Below are 16,283 nucleotides of genomic sequence, written 5' to 3'. Positions count from 1 at the left end.
AAAGTGTTGCCATATAAACCATGCAATTAGAGAGCATATAAACATGCAAATGATGTTTTTGAACACAGACCTCACTCTGTTTCCACATACGACTTAAAGAAAGGCCAACATTTCGGCTCTCCATGCGGTTAAAGCCAGAGGTCTTCTACAACATGAGCACTAATTCGATTTGCGCATCCGGCTGGGTAAGGACGGGCTTTTTCAAAATGTGGTGACAATGGTTTACGAGCAGACTTTTATTGTCTAAATCCACTTTGATTTTATAACCAACAATATTTATCTGCTTGGCTTTATGGGCCTCCGGTGACCTTTGCCCCTTTACCACCATAAAAGGCTTCCTCTGCTCCTTAAAGCAAAAAAAAAAAAAGGGGGCATTGTGTTAGAAAGCAGACAAACAGGCGATGTTTACAATATTTTGGTATACTTTTTAGGAGTGCTCTTTTTATTTATCCTGCAGAGGATTTCTGTACTAATACACACATTAAGATCACGTAGTGTTGATAAGACACAATTCAAACATTGATTTTCTTTTAGGCTCGTGATTTTTCTTAATGTGGGATGTTTGTCTGGATGGAGTGTGGGAGTTTTTTCCACTCTTCCCTCCCTCTCAGCCGTGCACTGATTGTCACTTTGTAGTTGTTCATTAACTCATATAAGACAGGCAGACTCGCCTCCATCAACACGGAGCGGAGCGGATCTTAGACTCCAGCTGAAGAAACACCAGGCGCTCAGGCGGAAACACTTTATCTCTACAGTCTTGCTATTGTTTTTGCTCTCCGAAAACGTTTAAGTGTCAACATCTTAAAGAAAAAAAAGCTGGTTTTTCTCCTCTTATCTTGATGCCGGAGTGTAAATCAGGAGAATTTCTGCTTCGCCACCTTCTCACTTCTGTTTTTGGATTTTCGCCGCCAGTGGGGAGGCTCAGCTCCGACACGTGTAAAGGCCACCAGTTCACCCGAACCGGCTCGTATTTATTTATTTATTTATTTATTTTGACACTCAAAACCTGGAAGAGGCGCGGATTTGTGAGGACCTGAGGAAAATCTCCCGGATCAATAATGCGCAGCTGGGTCTGTTTACTGTACCTGGGAGTGCTGGGAGCGGTGGGACTGGTGGCGGCGGGCCACAAAATGCTGGACGACTGCTTGGCATCAAACCGTAAATACAAAATGAACGTCGTTGTTCTGGAGGACAACAACTTCGAGTGGAGTCGGCCGTTTGTGCAGACGGCCGTGGAGCAAGCTATCGAGAAGGACAGGCAGAAGAACATCGACAATGGTACGGTGAACGTGAAAACCCAAACAAACTGGTTTCCAGTAGCTTACAAAACAGCCTAAAACCAAGAACTTTGACATATATTTATTAATTATTTCATAAATAAGAGTTAGTCACTTGGTATGAGCTGGAATTGATTCTACAAACTTAAACGTGACAGTGTACAATCAAAATGGCTGATAATGAATTTGGTGTTTTTGCATTTCATCATCTTCCCTCTGCTTTGCAAAAATACTTCAAAAGATTAGCAAACATTTAAAAACCTATTTTATTTTTCTAACTTTTCTGCTTGGAAATACTTCAGAATAAACTTTGTTGTTTTTATTTTTATCATTTATAATAAATAATATCTCAGCAAGGTTTAACTTACACATGTCCATTAAAATACATGCTTTATTTTGTGTGTAGAATATGTTGAGTAAAAGAAAGAAAATGCAAAATATGGGACTATTACTTCAAAAAAATATATTTTCCTATAATCTCCTCCAATTATTTTTTATTTATTGAAGATTATTTAATAATTTACACAGGCTAGTTTCAGTTAATACATTTTAAAAATGATTAGAACAAGAAAATCTAGATTAAAATTAAGATATATGCATAAAGCGGTGGAGCTGAAAACACATGAAAAATAAAGAAATCGGTTTAATTTTTCTACCCAGACTATTTTATTTAATAAAAACTTCAGTCAAATTATCCAGATAAATTTCTGTCTCTTATTTTTTGTGCTTTTAAAATGATTAATCATATTTGCTCAGTTTACTGTAAAACTGTATGTCCGTTGCTGTAGCGAAATGGGAACTTTACATGGATCTGAATCAAGTTTTTAATCCAATAACATTTCAGATTTGTCATGCTCCAACTCTTGTTTTTTTTTAATGTTTTTCACACATGTAAACCCACACCATTAATTTTTCATATTTTAATGCGATCGAAGGAGTTCAACTTTGTGGATGGATTTAAGTTTAAGTACAAAATACACATTTATTGACGTCTGATCATCAGATTTATGACAAGTTGGAATAATCCTACCAAAAGGGGAAGCGTTGCAGGGTGGACATCACACCATGTGTGGCCTTTAGCTCACATATTCATGTATTTGTTCACTGATTAATTCTGTTCAGGGTAGCAGAGTATCTGAAACTTTTCCCAGAATTCACTGGTTAAATGCATCAGCTCACGACTGCATGCTCCACCTGCACTTAGAACAAACAAACGTAGCACCGTTTGCACGAACCTCTTGGTTTTAATAGTTTTAGCAACTATGCCACACATTACTGTCGCCATCGTGTTAATTTTCAGGTTAAAGATTATTCATCAGATCAAAGCTGCTGATGGTGTTTCTTATCTTCTAATATATTCAAGCGTATCTCAGATCTTGCTTTATGAGGGTTTAACTTAAGCACATTTTGTTGATTCTCCCGCTCATTATGTTGCCCATTTTATATAGTTCATATCACAGCTTACAGTGCTCTGCTGCGTCAGGACAGGGCGACTTACTTTTGTTACCATATCATTTTTATTTATCAGTGAGGCTGGGTGTAAATATTAATTATTCCATAAATATTTTGACTTGGCTAAAATGAGAGAGTCTTCATTAGCGCAGACAGAACCTCTGCACAGTGTAGCATGAGATTAGATACTTTCTATTTTTGGATTATTGCTGCAACATTGGAGTAGCAAATTCTATTTTACTGCTGTAATAATTGCACAATAAATGATGTCTCAATAGCCCTTAATAGGTAATCTTTTAATAGCATTTATTACATCTCCTAATGAACTGAAATGCTCCAGCATGCAAAGACGGAATGAAATCAACTCACCAATATGTTCCATGTAAATCTACAACCAGTATGAACTCTAATAATAGTAATGTGAGATTTTGGAGACGATACAAAGACAGCAGCGGCAGCAGCAGCTGATTGGTCCACAATTACACGCAGAAAGGAGACATCATATGATCTGGATAATATACTGATTTACAAAATTTGACAAATATGACACCATCCAGACAACAGCCCACAAAAACTTTGCTTGTATTTAAAGCAGTGAATACATTTTTGCAGCATCCGATGGGGTTTGTAACACGCAGCTCAGGAGAAATCCTCTGAACGCTGGCAATTATAAGACGCACCGCTTTGATTCTACAATCAACATGGACTAAAAAAAACCTGAACAAACATGAATATAACAAATACATGATGTAAAACGAATATGATCCAGTTGAAGCATTAATACGCTGTCGTCCTTGTTTCTCCACCATCCTAACATAACGGCCTAACTCGGCTGTTTATCACATTTCTTACAATGTTGAGCGTTTTGTTGTCGATAACGGCTAATCAGTGGCATACTTTCCGAGAGAAACTACAGGCAAATAGTTTATCTCTGGGTGGTAAAAGTCAGTCTAATCTAATCTTTGATAACCCCGGGAGATCAATAAAAGAAACTTAATATTAATATGTCTTATCTGTTTTGCATGACTCAAGACCTGGACCTCGTTTTGACGGCCAACTACAACGGGTTCAACACCACCGTGTACAACCGGCAGGGCTGCGGCAGCAGCACCTGCGAAGGAGTGGCGATACTCAAGAAGCTGGATGTGAGTTTGGTCAAATGTGTTCAGAGGAAATGTACTTTTGTTTTTTCTTCTTTTTTTAATGCGGTTCACTTGTTAGGGTTCAGATATTCCCAAGTCGGTGAGGTGGAAGTGTCAGGCCGCTGACACTTGGGTTTTATTTGGAGACCATCAATAGTGACATGATCTGAACCACAAGTTCCCCTTTTGCGTTTTAATTTTATTACAGCGAGATTAGCTTTTGGCTGTATATCTGCCGCCGCTGCCAGAGCAAACGGTTGCCGTGGCGCTCATTGTGCACAAAGATCAGCGTCCTGCTCACAACGCAGCCGCATGGCGCAGGATCTGGAAGCCCAATAAAACGACCTGCTTCCTTCACAACCGACTTCAGATTTATAATGAAATATGAATATTTAAGAGTTCAGGGGAAGAAAAGTTGCTGTGTTACGCTATGAGTCTATTTCAGATTTGGAGTTTTAATTTAGACCAAAAATGTTTGGTAAAATTCAGAGTATTTGCAGTGAAATGTTGAGTATTGTTTTTAGGGAGTGAATTGTCGACAGACTTTTAAACCCATTTGTGATCAACATTCAATCGTGTTGTGCTGTAATGTGTTGCAGCGCAGCAATGAAGTCGGATGCGTCATGCTGGGACCTTCATGTACTTTCGCCACCTTCCAGTTAGTGGAGTAAGTACAGCTAAAGGTTTTCTCTGACCAAACACATCTTCTCAGTCCACTTTAACTCTCACCGTCTTCCACAGCGAGGAGATCGGCTTGACCCTGAGCATTCCCATCATCTCTGCGGGCAGCTTCGGCCTCTCCTGCGACTACAAGCCCAAACTGACCCGCACTTTGCCTCCGGCTCGAAAAATCATCGATTTGTTCCTCAACTTCAAGACCGAGGAGCTGAGATTTAAGCCCGAGTGGGAGAAATTCTACGTGTACAAGAAACAAGTGAACAATGCGACCGAAGACTGCTTCTGGTGAGCCGCTGGGAATTTAACCCGACTTCACTTTTACCTTCCTCTCCATCATCTTCGGTTTTCTGCTTTTCCAAAAAAAAAGGTACATCAACGCGCTGGAGGCGCCGTCTGCGAGGTTCGCGTCCCAAACTCAGAGGGTGATGGTGCGGGAAAAGAAGGACCTGCAGAACATCTTGAAGACTTCAAAACGCCACAGCAACAGTGAGTTTATTATTATTATTACTTTGTTTTTTAACATTATTAATCTACCATGAAACAGAAAAAGCTAAGAAAAATCTACAAAAAGGGAAATGTTTTAAAAATGTTAAGATATTCTTTTTCTATTTGCACAGATCTGAACCATTTTCTTGTAAATCTTGTAATTTTGTGAGAATAACTTTTGTTTTATTTTATTTTAAAGTGAATTTGCTGCATTGTTCTTGTCAGGCAGGTGAATAATCAGAATGTAGGTGGTGAACAGGTTTTTTCTTTCAGTTATTATTTTATGTGGCGGCCCAGAAGAAATTTCTTTAATCAAGAGCGACGTGGACCAGATTCACCCAGACACCTTGTTCATTCTGCTTGATCTTTATAAGTAAGTTCACTCTGAATTTTGAACAATTGAAGGAAAACGAAAAACAAAAAGTGATGCGAGACATTTTCCCCGGGGTATGACCTTTTTTTTCCCTCAATCTAGCCCTGAATATTACATCAATGAAATGGCCCACGAATGGATGCAAGACGTCCTGGTCGTCACTCTGCCGCAGAGGAACTACAGCTACAACTCAAACTCCTCATACAACGACATGGTGAGCGGATATCCAACAGAGACCAGACGGTGAAACCGGTTTGAAAATGTTGATTAGTTTGATTTTTTTTGTGGGCAGATAAATGACTACATGGCTGGATACCATGATGGAGCTCTGCTCTTTGGACAAGTGCTTAGAGATCGGTTGATGAGCAAAAAGCTTGGCAGGAAGTCTGAAGACGTGAATCACAACCCGTTCGCAAACGCAACTATCGAGGGTGAGCCGCACTGTCAGGAGATCAGACGAATAACATCAAGACAAGGAAATACTAACTCTAAACTAAACACAACTGGTTAAAGAAACAATTAGTAACCAGGCAACAGCCATAATTAAACCTGATTAAAATACAAATGACTATCTGGAGCTTACAGTCTTTTAGAGGCTGAGTGACGAAGGACTTTAGTGCCAATCTTTTACCTTGGAGGGCGTAAAAGAGGAGAGTCAGAAGTGAGAGACTCTGTGATCAGCCGACTTCATCAACATCCACGGCTCAGCTGTGACTCGCAGAATTAAAACCATAAATTTATCGAATCTTTGGACGATTCAATAAATGGGAGTTCAGGCTCCATTTTACCTGCACGAGTATAAAACAGCAGAAAATAGTATTTATTATTATTATAATAAAAAAAGTTATTCTAAACCGTTTGTTATTCTAATCTGATGAGACGTTTGTTAATTTGGCCTGAATTTTGTGGCCATTCATTCATTCATTCATTCATTCATTCATTCATTCATTCATTCATTCATTCATTCATTCATTCATTCATTCATTCAGTTATTCCCTAAGGCAGTGTCTTGAATGGTGGGCGTGGCTTATGAATGAAAGCGTAATCTGACCTTTGACCCTTTACAGCTGTTTGGCTTAATGAGCTGAACGTTTAATGTGCTCCAGTTTATGATCCATAATGAAGTTCATCGTCTACTTTTTCACATGTTTTATGGCAATTTTACGACAAATCCTGTGATTTTTGGTAAGTTTCTCTGCATTCGGTTGCACTTTAAAAGTTTCAGATTGTCAAACAAGTTTTGGCATCGGACGAAGATTTTTAAAATCAGGGTTTAATTTTTTAAAGACAAAAGCTGAACAAACCAAACTGGGAAACAGGGATCACACTCTAAGCCAAACGCTGGCGACAATTGTCAAGTGTTTGAGAAAATTGCCTTTTTTTATTCTTATTTTCATTCAGCCATATTAGATCATATTAGAGAGTATCCAGAAGCAGATTTACGTGCCGACTTTGACTAGGCCACTCCAGAGACTCTTCTTGTTTGTGTGTTTGTTTTTAAACTGTTCAGAGGTGTGCTGTATTTGTTTATTGCAGTTTAATAGTGTATGTTTATGTGTTGTTGTTGGCGCAGGTATGGGAGGACACGTTGTGCTCGATGAGCACGGAGACAGAGACGTGAACTTCTCCTTTATTTACACGTCAGTGAAAACCGGGAAGGTGAGCTCAGGGTTGGTTTACCAGCCAGCGCAGACAAAACAACAGGAGCACGTGTTTTGATTTCTGGTTTCTCGTCTCACACAGTATGAAACTCTGCTAGTGTTCGATTCATCACGAAACAGAACCATTGAAACCCACCCAAACCCGGCTCTGGGCTGGAAGGGCCAACTTCCTGACGATGAACCGGAAAATCCAGAAGGTAAAGAAAGTGTTAAAGTTTCTAGAGCAAAAATCTGAGCTCACTTGAAATAAGACAAAACGAACTTAGAAGTAACATTAACAATGCACAATTATGCAAACAGATCAGTTATTTATTTTACCTTTGACTTTTTCTATAATATGCTTTCCAACCTGAATCGTACAGGAGAAATGTAACATCACATAAGAGAAGTCGGAAATTATTCCTCATGGTCTCGTTTGACGTGAAAACGTTTCATTGCCGCTGTATAACATCGTACTGCAGGATTATTTCAGCAGCTGTTAAAGATCTACGTCTTGTTTAACTAATGTGTGTTTTTCTTCAGATTTAGGTACACAGGACGTGATCGTGATCGTTTTGGGTGTCAGCGTTGTCGTGGTGACCGCCATCGCTCTCATCTTCTACAGGTAAACACCGGAAACGTTTCACGTCTGTAAACGCAAACGCCTCCCGCTCTCCTTTCTTTGAGCCTCTCTGAGCGGCTACAGAGATAAACTACAAAAAAAAAAAGACATTTTGTGATTGTGCACCACTTGACTGAACCCCACTGTTTGTCTGTGAACGCCGCCAGGCAGAACAGGAAGGAGCGTCAGATGCAGAAGAAGTGGTCCCACCTCAGTCCGCACCTGATTGGTCCTCTTGATGAGAAGGAAGTCTCTCTGAAGGTCAGGACTGTCGTCCAGTAACAAACTGAACCTCTAAACTGGCATTGGTGTTTTATAAACAAACATCAATGCCAGTGAAAAGAGACATAAGGAATCTTTATCATGTAGAACGGTCAAATTTTTAACTCTTCTTCACCAACTATAAGAGACTCTGGCGACTGTTTAGTCCAACCCAGTAAACAAGCCATGAGGTCACAATGCAATCATCTGGACTTTGAAACCCACTGAGAACAACTGAGAGACGGCCAGAAAGTCCAGCAGCGACTTTTTGTTGTTCACACCAGCAGCCTGGGCCAGAATGTAGCGGCAGTAGCCCAGGGCTGCAGCTGTTGGGGGGCTCCAAAGGTTTTTCCTTTTTTTTTCTTGCATTGTAAAACATTGTATGATATATAAAATTTATTTGCACAATTGAAAATGTTGACTATATAGTAGATTTCTTTGGGAACAACATGAAGACTACCTGTTAATGTAGCCATCTGTCCGTCCATTTGCAATAGTAAAATTATTATTCTGCACATGATCCATATTAAAAAAAAAAAAGTTAATTTGTTACATGTTACATTTGCTTGACATGACAACTTATTAAACTTGGATAAATTAAATTCAGTTACTTATAACAAATTTAAAAAATTTTATTTTATAAAATTGGATCGCATGTTTTTCCTTTTCATTGTTCTGTAGAATGGTTCAGATAACATTCATGTGTTAGAATGGTCCAGTCAAAGTTCAGACCCTAATCCAATTGACTTGAATGGGTAAAAATTGATTTACGTAGTTTGTTTTTCTTTTCCGGTGTGTAGCATCTATTAAATTAATGAATGTGAGAATCCTTTCATAATAATCTGTCCGTTTAAAATCCGTGTTTGTTGTTTTTGGAAACAGATCGACGACGATAAGAGGAAGGACAGCACTTACTTCAGACAGCGGGGCTGCTACGACAAGAAGGTAATTTTATTCCTGCTTCCAGAAATCCACAAGTGCATTGCAAACAAATAGTTATACGTTTGTTTAAAATCCTTCCCAGCCTGTGATCCTGAAGGAGCTGAAGCATGCAGAAGGAGATTTCACCGAGGAGCAGAAAATTGAGCTCAACACTGTGAGATCCTTTGAGTTTTGTTCAGAAGCTTCTACTAAAACACACAGTACAGACATTCATCTATGCCACATATTCTGATGTTACATCTGTTTGTGTTGCAGCTGCTGCGGATCGATTACTACAACCTGACCAAGTTCTACGGCACAGTGAAGTTCGAGTACGGCGTCTTCGGGGTGTTTGAGCTCTGCCAGCGGGGATCCCTCAGGGTAGGATCAGACCCACCCTGCCTCTGGTTTCACCTTTATTTCCCACCTTTTTCTGTGTTTTATCGCTCTATAAATTCTTTAGTTGTATTTCAAAAACACAGTCAGTGTCAGTCATTGAGCTCAGCAGAACTGGATGAAAGAAAGACGGATTTTAAGTTTATGAAACGACGGAAAAATTGTGTAGAATGCCTTCATATAAATACTTTTTTATTATTATTGTAGTGACGTGTTCTCAAATGAAAGAGTTTGACCTTTAATTTGAATGTGAAAAAAATAAATCCATATTAAGAAATAATTGTTTTTAATAACATAATGCCCTGAAGGTAAAAGGCGGTAGTGCAAAGTATTAACAGCTTGATGACATTGGTACATGTAACTAATGTCATTTTGGAATAATAGAACAGAATAATAATGTAATTATCCCTTAGTGGAGAAATTCATGTGCAAATTGACACAAATTAAAGCTGGAAGATTCATACAAGATTAAACATAAAAGAAAAGAACTAAAGAAGATAATACTGAGGAACATTTTTTTACTTTGATGTAATTTGTCAGTACACAAATAAAATCTGATTTGTTTTGACTGATAGAATAATATTTAAGCTCACAACTTTTATCTTAAAGTTCTAGTTATGGGAGTTTAGAGTTTAAAGTCCAGACGGCCACTTGAATAGCTACGGGGGCCAGATTTGGCCCCCGGACCGTGAGTTTGACACCTGTGCTTTGTAGGACAAAAATAAAACCGCGGAGCTATTAAAGATAGCTTTCTAAGACTGAAGGAAATGTGCGAAATTTGTGCAAAAACAACAAAAGACGCTTTTAAAAGAATAAGGAAAAGTTTTTTTTTAAAAAAAGACGATGTTAATGTTTTTTTTTTTTTTTTACCACAAAATAAATATGTTAAACGTAGAGGTTGTTTCTAAAAGATTTTTTTAATGTGAGATTATGTTCCACAGTAAAAAATAAATGCATCTTTTACCCAGGATGCCATTAAATGTAGTCGGTGCTGTTCATGTTTAGCACAGCCAGGAATTAGCTTTTGATGTTTCCTAGAATCAGCAGCTAAAACCATTTCTGTCCTCGTTGCTCTGATCTCACTTCCTGGATCCTGACACACATCCTGTTACTCAGTGGCCTTATTTCCACACTGCTCCTAATAACCTTATTGCCTTCTTTATGATTTATGACACTCTGTGCAGCGCGCTAATGGTGTGTGCGTGAATGCACACTATCTGAGGTTTACACACACACACACACACACACACACACACACACACACACACACACACACACGCGCGCGCAGAGTGTCTATTAAGTGTTCCAGTTTTTTCCACTCACCTAGCAGAGGCTGTGAGCTCAGAGATAAAAGCCATAAAACATAAACTCAATCTTTGCTTGTTTATTATTTTTTCTTCTTGCAGTACATCCTCAGTGACAGGATATCCTACCCAGACGAGACCTTCATGGACATGGAGTTTAAAATATCCGTCATGTACGACATCGCGAAGGTAACATCAACATTACCTGGTGTCACGTTGAAAACTTTTGTTTCAGATTTGTGTACAACTGAGCATTTTTGTCATGTACTTGATGTGACGTTTACTCAACAAATTAAAAAAAAAAAAGATGCAGCACCTTCAACCGTTTTCAGCATTAATTTAAAATAAAGTATTTTATGAATATTAACACAACGTGACATCTTGAAGGTTATACTACATTACATTTTGTCTCATTTCAACCACAAACTTTAATGTTTCTTATTGGAATTTTATGTGAAACACAAAGTAGTGAAGCAAGTTCAACTCTGACGAAACGCCTCCCCACAGCATGATGCTGCCAACACCATGTTTGTTTGTAGGGATGTTGCGTTAAAGGTGATCTGCACTGTCAGTTTTAGTGTTGTTGAAATTGAGGCACAGGTGGACTCAACTTTCTAATTAGGTGACTTTTAAAGGAATTGGTTGCAAAGGATTTTATTTAGGGGTATCAGAGTTGATGGGACTGAATAAAATGCGTCTTTCAGGTTTTATTTTGAGGGGATAAACCTTTTAAATTCTTTTTTTATTCCACCTTATAATTTCACACTACTTTATGTTGGTCTGTTGCATAAAATCCAGCTAAAACACAGAGGCTTGTGGTTCCTACTGCAGCAAAATGTGAACAAAAGTTTATTAATGTTTGTTGCAAAGCTCTTAAAACATCAAATCTTTTTCACCCCCATCCTTACAGGGCATGTCGTACCTGCACTCCAGCAGCATTCCAGTCCACGGTCGCCTCAAGTCCACCAACTGCGTGGTCGACAACCGCATGGTTGTCAAGATAACAGACTTTGGCTGCCACACCATCCTGATGCCAGGCAGAGGTGATTGTTGCCCTCTGACCCTTCATCTTAAACCTGAGGGTATCGGGCACTCAGCCTCTCTCCGTCGCTGCCTTTCAGATCTGTGGACGGCTCCGGAGCATCTCCGCAAAGACGGCGTGTCGCAGAAAGGCGATGTCTACAGCTATGGCATCATCGCACACGAGATCGTTCTGAGGCAAACGCCGTTCTACACCCGCTCCTGCTTTAACACCGCAGGCACGTCGCCGCTAAAACGCTCCGCTTGTTCACTTTAGTTAAAAGATTTAATTTAGCTTATTTCTCTGTGTGTGTGACTGAGGTCCTATTAGTATTTACGTTCCTCTTCTGTAATCTCTCAGAAAAACTGCACAGAGTTCAGTATCCCAGAGGAAACGGCTTCTTCAGACCAGACCTCTACTTTGAGGGAATATCAGACAGAGAAATTGAGGTAAACGTCACATTAACAAGCTGTTATTTCAAAGCAGAGTGATTATCCATAGCCTAACCTAACTATGAAAACCCTTTACCTTTTTAAAATGATCTCACATTATTTGGATTTCATGATATAGACCAAAACAAATTAGTGGATAATTACAAAGTTGTTTTTAATTCAAATAATGACTCTGAACAAAGCTCTCTTCATCTGAGGGTAGCCTTTAAAGAACAATTATTTATACTGTAGTGAGACTATTGACTAGTTAAATGACCTTTGAAGAAATTTAGTTCCAGTAGATTTTATTTAGGGCTGTCAAAGGGAAGTAAACCACTAAACTTTATAATTATTGGTCTGTCTTTCTTATCAAAACCAAATGAAATACACAGAGGGGTTTGTGGTTGTAACGTGACAAAGAGTAAAAAGTTCAAGGAGTATCTATAATCTTGCTTTGCACTGTAAGTGTTATAAAAATAGCCTGTGTTTATCAGCTCCAGCTGAATAAATGACCCGTTATTCTGCCTCCTGTGTGCCTGTGAACGCAGCTCTACATGCTGATAAAGAGCTGCTGGGATGAAGACCCTGAGCGAAGGCCAGACTTCAAGAGGATTGAGTTAACCCTGGGAAAGATCTTCAGGTACGTCGACACGTCTTTACATCATTTTAAAAACATTAAATATGGCTGAAGGTTACGTTCCAAGGTCAATTTTTTTTTTTTTGCTTTTATTTCCACAGTAACTTGCACAACCAGGCCACGGAGACGTACATGGACAACCTGATCCGCCGGCTGCAGATGTACTCCAGGACTCTGGAGTGTTTGGTGGAGGAGAGAACGGCTCTGTACAAAGCCGAGAGGGACCGAGCGGATCGCCTCAACTTCATGCTGCTGCCTGGGTACGGCCATTTACTGAAAAACCCTGGAACTAAACCAGAGCAGGTCCAAACCTGGAAAAATAATTTCTGCAACTTTTCCTTTGTTTTATGACACCTGGAGACAAAATAAAGTCGCCATATTTTCTCCTAAAACTAAATGCATAGTATTATTACTGACTGTGTCTTTATTGACTGGTGACATGGTCACACACATGCAGAGTGTCTACATGCTACAAATCTTCACATTTAAGCTGAAAATAATAAGTTCCTCTCCGTGTGTTTGGCTAGTCCTGTGGTTCGCTCGCTAAAGGAGACGGGAAGAGTGGAGCCCGAGCTGTTTGAGGAGGTCACCATCTATTTCAGCGACATAGTGGGCTTCACCACCCTGTGCCACTACAGCACCCCCATGGAGGTGGTGGACATGCTGAACGAGATCTACAAGAACTTTGACAGCATCCTGGATCACCATGACGTCTACAAGGTAGCTCAGTGCAACAGCAGACGGGTGGGAGCGATCCGGTTCTAGGGTTTACGTTTCTTGATCATTCATTGGTCCCAAATTTGTGGAGTGATGCGGTCAAGATTGAAAAAAGCCTGATTTATTTTCCCTTGAGTGAATGTTTCCCTTTGGCCTCAGGTTGAGACGATAGGAGATGCCTACATGGTGGCGTCAGGGTTACCCAAGCGAAATGGCGACAGACATGCGGTGGACATCGCCCACATGGCCCTCGACCTCCTGTCGTTTGTTGGGACTTTTGAGTTGCAGCACCTGCCGGGGATTCCTCTGTGGATTCGCATTGGAGTGCATTCAGGTACCAAACACTCCTGATTCTTCTACCTAATGTTACGACTGACGGCGTAAAGTCAATTATTACATGATGAGTGTGCAGGTGCCCGTCCCTGATTGGTTAAAGAAGACGACGGAGATGTCCTATTGGCTGCTTTCCGGAGGCAATTCATGTTACGACCAGTCTAGGGGAAGCCAGGTCGCAACATAAAGGATCCATCCTCCTCCGATCTCAGCAACCGACACACACAAAATTGATCAGTTGATAATTATTTATTTTAAAAAAGATGTATTTGATAAAGATGTTCCCACTGGAGTACTTGACTTCAGAGTGAGCTATCGCCGAAAACAACAAACAAAAGGAAACTACCTAAATAGTAACAGAAACTTACCTAATCGAAAGCAAATAAACCAAAAGACAAAAACTTACCTTCCTAACTAAGAAAAACATGAGAAAACTAAGGAAACATAAACGGCAGCTCACTCCTACACTCCAGAACTCCAACACAGACAGACAAACAAAGAAAAGGGGTGTGGCCGGTGGAGATAAGTCGAGGATGGAACACAGGAAGTCCGCTTCAGCAGCCTTTATATCCGTCACCTCCGGAAAGCAGCCAATAGGACATCTCCGTCGTCTTCTTTAACCAATCAGGGACGGGCACCTGCACACTCATCATGTAATAATTGACTTTACGCCGTCAGTCGTAACACTAACTACCTACAAAAGCATCAATAAATATCAATGCATTTGAAAACATGATTTACTGTAGTTGCTGTGTGCAGCTTAGTGGCACAAATCAAATGTTTTTTTGTGAGACTTTGTGTTGTTTTACAAATAGGAATGTTTCTCAAGAGCATCATGTGTTTGTTGGGTTGTGATTGCTGCACCATGCAGCCACGGCCTACGGTTACCTAAAAAAGTTCCATAGATATTGTGATAAACAATATCTCATCCCTGATCTACGTCCAGGTCCGTGTGCAGCCGGCGTGGTCGGAAACAAGATGCCTCGCTACTGTCTCTTTGGAGACACGGTGAACACGGCGTCTCGCATGGAGTCCACAGGCCTGCGTAAGACGAGACGCACACGTGAAAACATCCAGATAAAAACTTTTAGAAAGAAGCAGATCTCTAAATCTGACAAGCGGTTTCCACTTTCTCCTCCAGCTCTGAGGATTCATGCCAGCCAGTCCACAATCAACATCCTGCGGAGGACAGACTGCCAGTTTGAGTTTGAAAAAAGAGGAGAGACGTACCTGAAGGTGAGATGATTCGTTTTTACTCTTAGATCCACACATGTACCAAACGTTGCATTTAAACTTGGAGTTTGTCTGTGTTTTCCTGACTCTCAGGGTAAAGGGAAGGAGATGACCTACTGGCTAACAGGCGTCACAGGAAGAACCTACAACCTGCCCACACCACCGACGGCGTGAGTCAAGCCTCTACTACGTTTACGCCAAACATTCAGATATGTACGAGGGTCATGATGATGATCTGCCTGTGTTTGTCTCAGGGAGAACTTCCAGAGGCTCCAGCAGGACCTGGCAGACATGATCGTGTCCAGCCTGGAGAAGCACCGAGCCGGAAGAGAGGGCTTCGAGAAGAGGAAGACCTTGTCCACCAGAGTCCGCTGGAGAGACACCAACGGCAGCCTGAGGAAGGACGGCCCGCCAGAGTACTTCCACCTGGCCGTCACCGACAACCCCAGCACGTTCCTGTGACGGAGCGCAGAGGAGATTTCTGGGAAAGACTTTTTAAGCCCAGCATTTGGGACTGAACGCCTGTTGGGACCGTTCTGCTGAGTCAGAGTGACGGTGCCGAAGCAGCAGGTGGGTTAACAGTGACGTCATCTCTGTGATCTCTGCCCAGGTCACAGTCCTCCAAGGTTGAGAGAGCAGCAGGTACTCATGGCTATTACTGTAAGACCTTTAAGCACTGGAATATATTTCACTCCAAACTGATTTGTACAAAGTTTTGCAGTCTTCATTTTCTCTTCTGAGCCAATACTTTGCACTAGATTCATAACATAATTATATTAGCTAGACTTTAGCTTGAACTTTATGCAATCTGAAACTAAAGTCATTTTTCAGCAAGAAAAAGAGACGAGATGAAAGACGAGGGGGAAACAGTAGCTTTTTGTTCACTTTTAAAGTGTTCTTACTTTTTGTTGTCTGCAGGATTTATTGCAAAGTATGACAAATTATTTACCGTGTAAATAAGCTTTGTTTGCTGCAAAGGACAGTGGATCTGCATTCTCTTGCTAATTTAGTAGCTACATGTGCAGAAGTCGAAGTTCTATATGCAAATGTCTGACTGGAACTAATTGATATAATAAAAACACAGAACAACTAAACTACTCACCCTCTGCAATATAGTATAAAGCTAAAGGTAATTTCAAACAAATTTCTCTCGAATATTACAAAGATGGCCACAGAGTGAGCTTTTATCTTTGCAGCTGTTGCCAGGTTTATCTTATAAAACGCCAAGTGAGCGCACATCCATTGTTTTCTGTCTTGGCACATCGATGCTACCTTGTTTTTAAAACATCTGATTTGTTTTTGTGATGATTTTTATTTTGTGTTTTATTAAATAAAAATTTTCAGTGTGGTGCAAAAATT

The 16,283-nt window shown here is 40.3% G+C and overlaps 1 protein-coding gene across 1 annotated transcript; it reads left to right on the top strand.

Moving 5' to 3' along the window:
- The first annotated feature begins 649 nt into the window (after window positions 1-649).
- gucy2ca (guanylate cyclase 2Ca) lies at window positions 650-16,281 on the top strand. The gene is made up of 27 exons (XM_015008199.2): window positions 650-1,278; window positions 3,762-3,874; window positions 4,471-4,538; window positions 4,613-4,834; window positions 4,917-5,035; window positions 5,309-5,408; window positions 5,511-5,622; window positions 5,701-5,839; window positions 6,982-7,067; window positions 7,152-7,266; window positions 7,592-7,673; window positions 7,838-7,931; window positions 8,814-8,876; window positions 8,956-9,027; window positions 9,129-9,233; window positions 10,655-10,741; window positions 11,463-11,595; window positions 11,674-11,811; window positions 11,934-12,022; window positions 12,553-12,644; window positions 12,743-12,901; window positions 13,169-13,361; window positions 13,518-13,692; window positions 14,638-14,736; window positions 14,833-14,927; window positions 15,018-15,094; window positions 15,179-16,281. The coding sequence occupies exons 1-27, from the start codon at window positions 1,059-1,061 to the stop codon at window positions 15,384-15,386; spliced, it is 3,255 nt and encodes a 1,084-aa protein (XP_014863685.2). The 5' UTR covers window positions 650-1,058; the 3' UTR covers window positions 15,387-16,281.
- The last annotated feature ends 2 nt before the right edge of the window (window positions 16,282-16,283 follow it).

This window comes from Poecilia mexicana, unplaced genomic scaffold, assembly GCF_051168715.1.
Source record: "Poecilia mexicana isolate PSO_F unplaced genomic scaffold, ASM5116871v1 scaffold_8, whole genome shotgun sequence".
NCBI lineage: Eukaryota > Metazoa > Chordata > Actinopteri > Cyprinodontiformes > Poeciliidae > Poecilia > Poecilia mexicana.
The sequence above is the reverse complement of the archived record's forward strand: the minus strand, read 5'-3'. Positions and strand labels throughout refer to the sequence as shown.

Bases quoted from the DNA above. Each gene is read 5' to 3' on its own strand.
- gucy2ca (XM_015008199.2), top strand. From the start codon at position 1,059: ATGCGCAGCTGGGTCTGTTTACTGTACCTGGGAGTGCTGGGAGCGGTG. The intron at 9,234-10,654 runs GTAGGATCAGAC...TTCTTCTTGCAG, and splicing joins GCCAGCGGGGATCCCTCAGG to TACATCCTCAGTGACAGGAT. The intron at 14,928-15,017 runs GTGAGATGATTC...CCTGACTCTCAG, and splicing joins GAGGAGAGACGTACCTGAAG to GGTAAAGGGAAGGAGATGAC.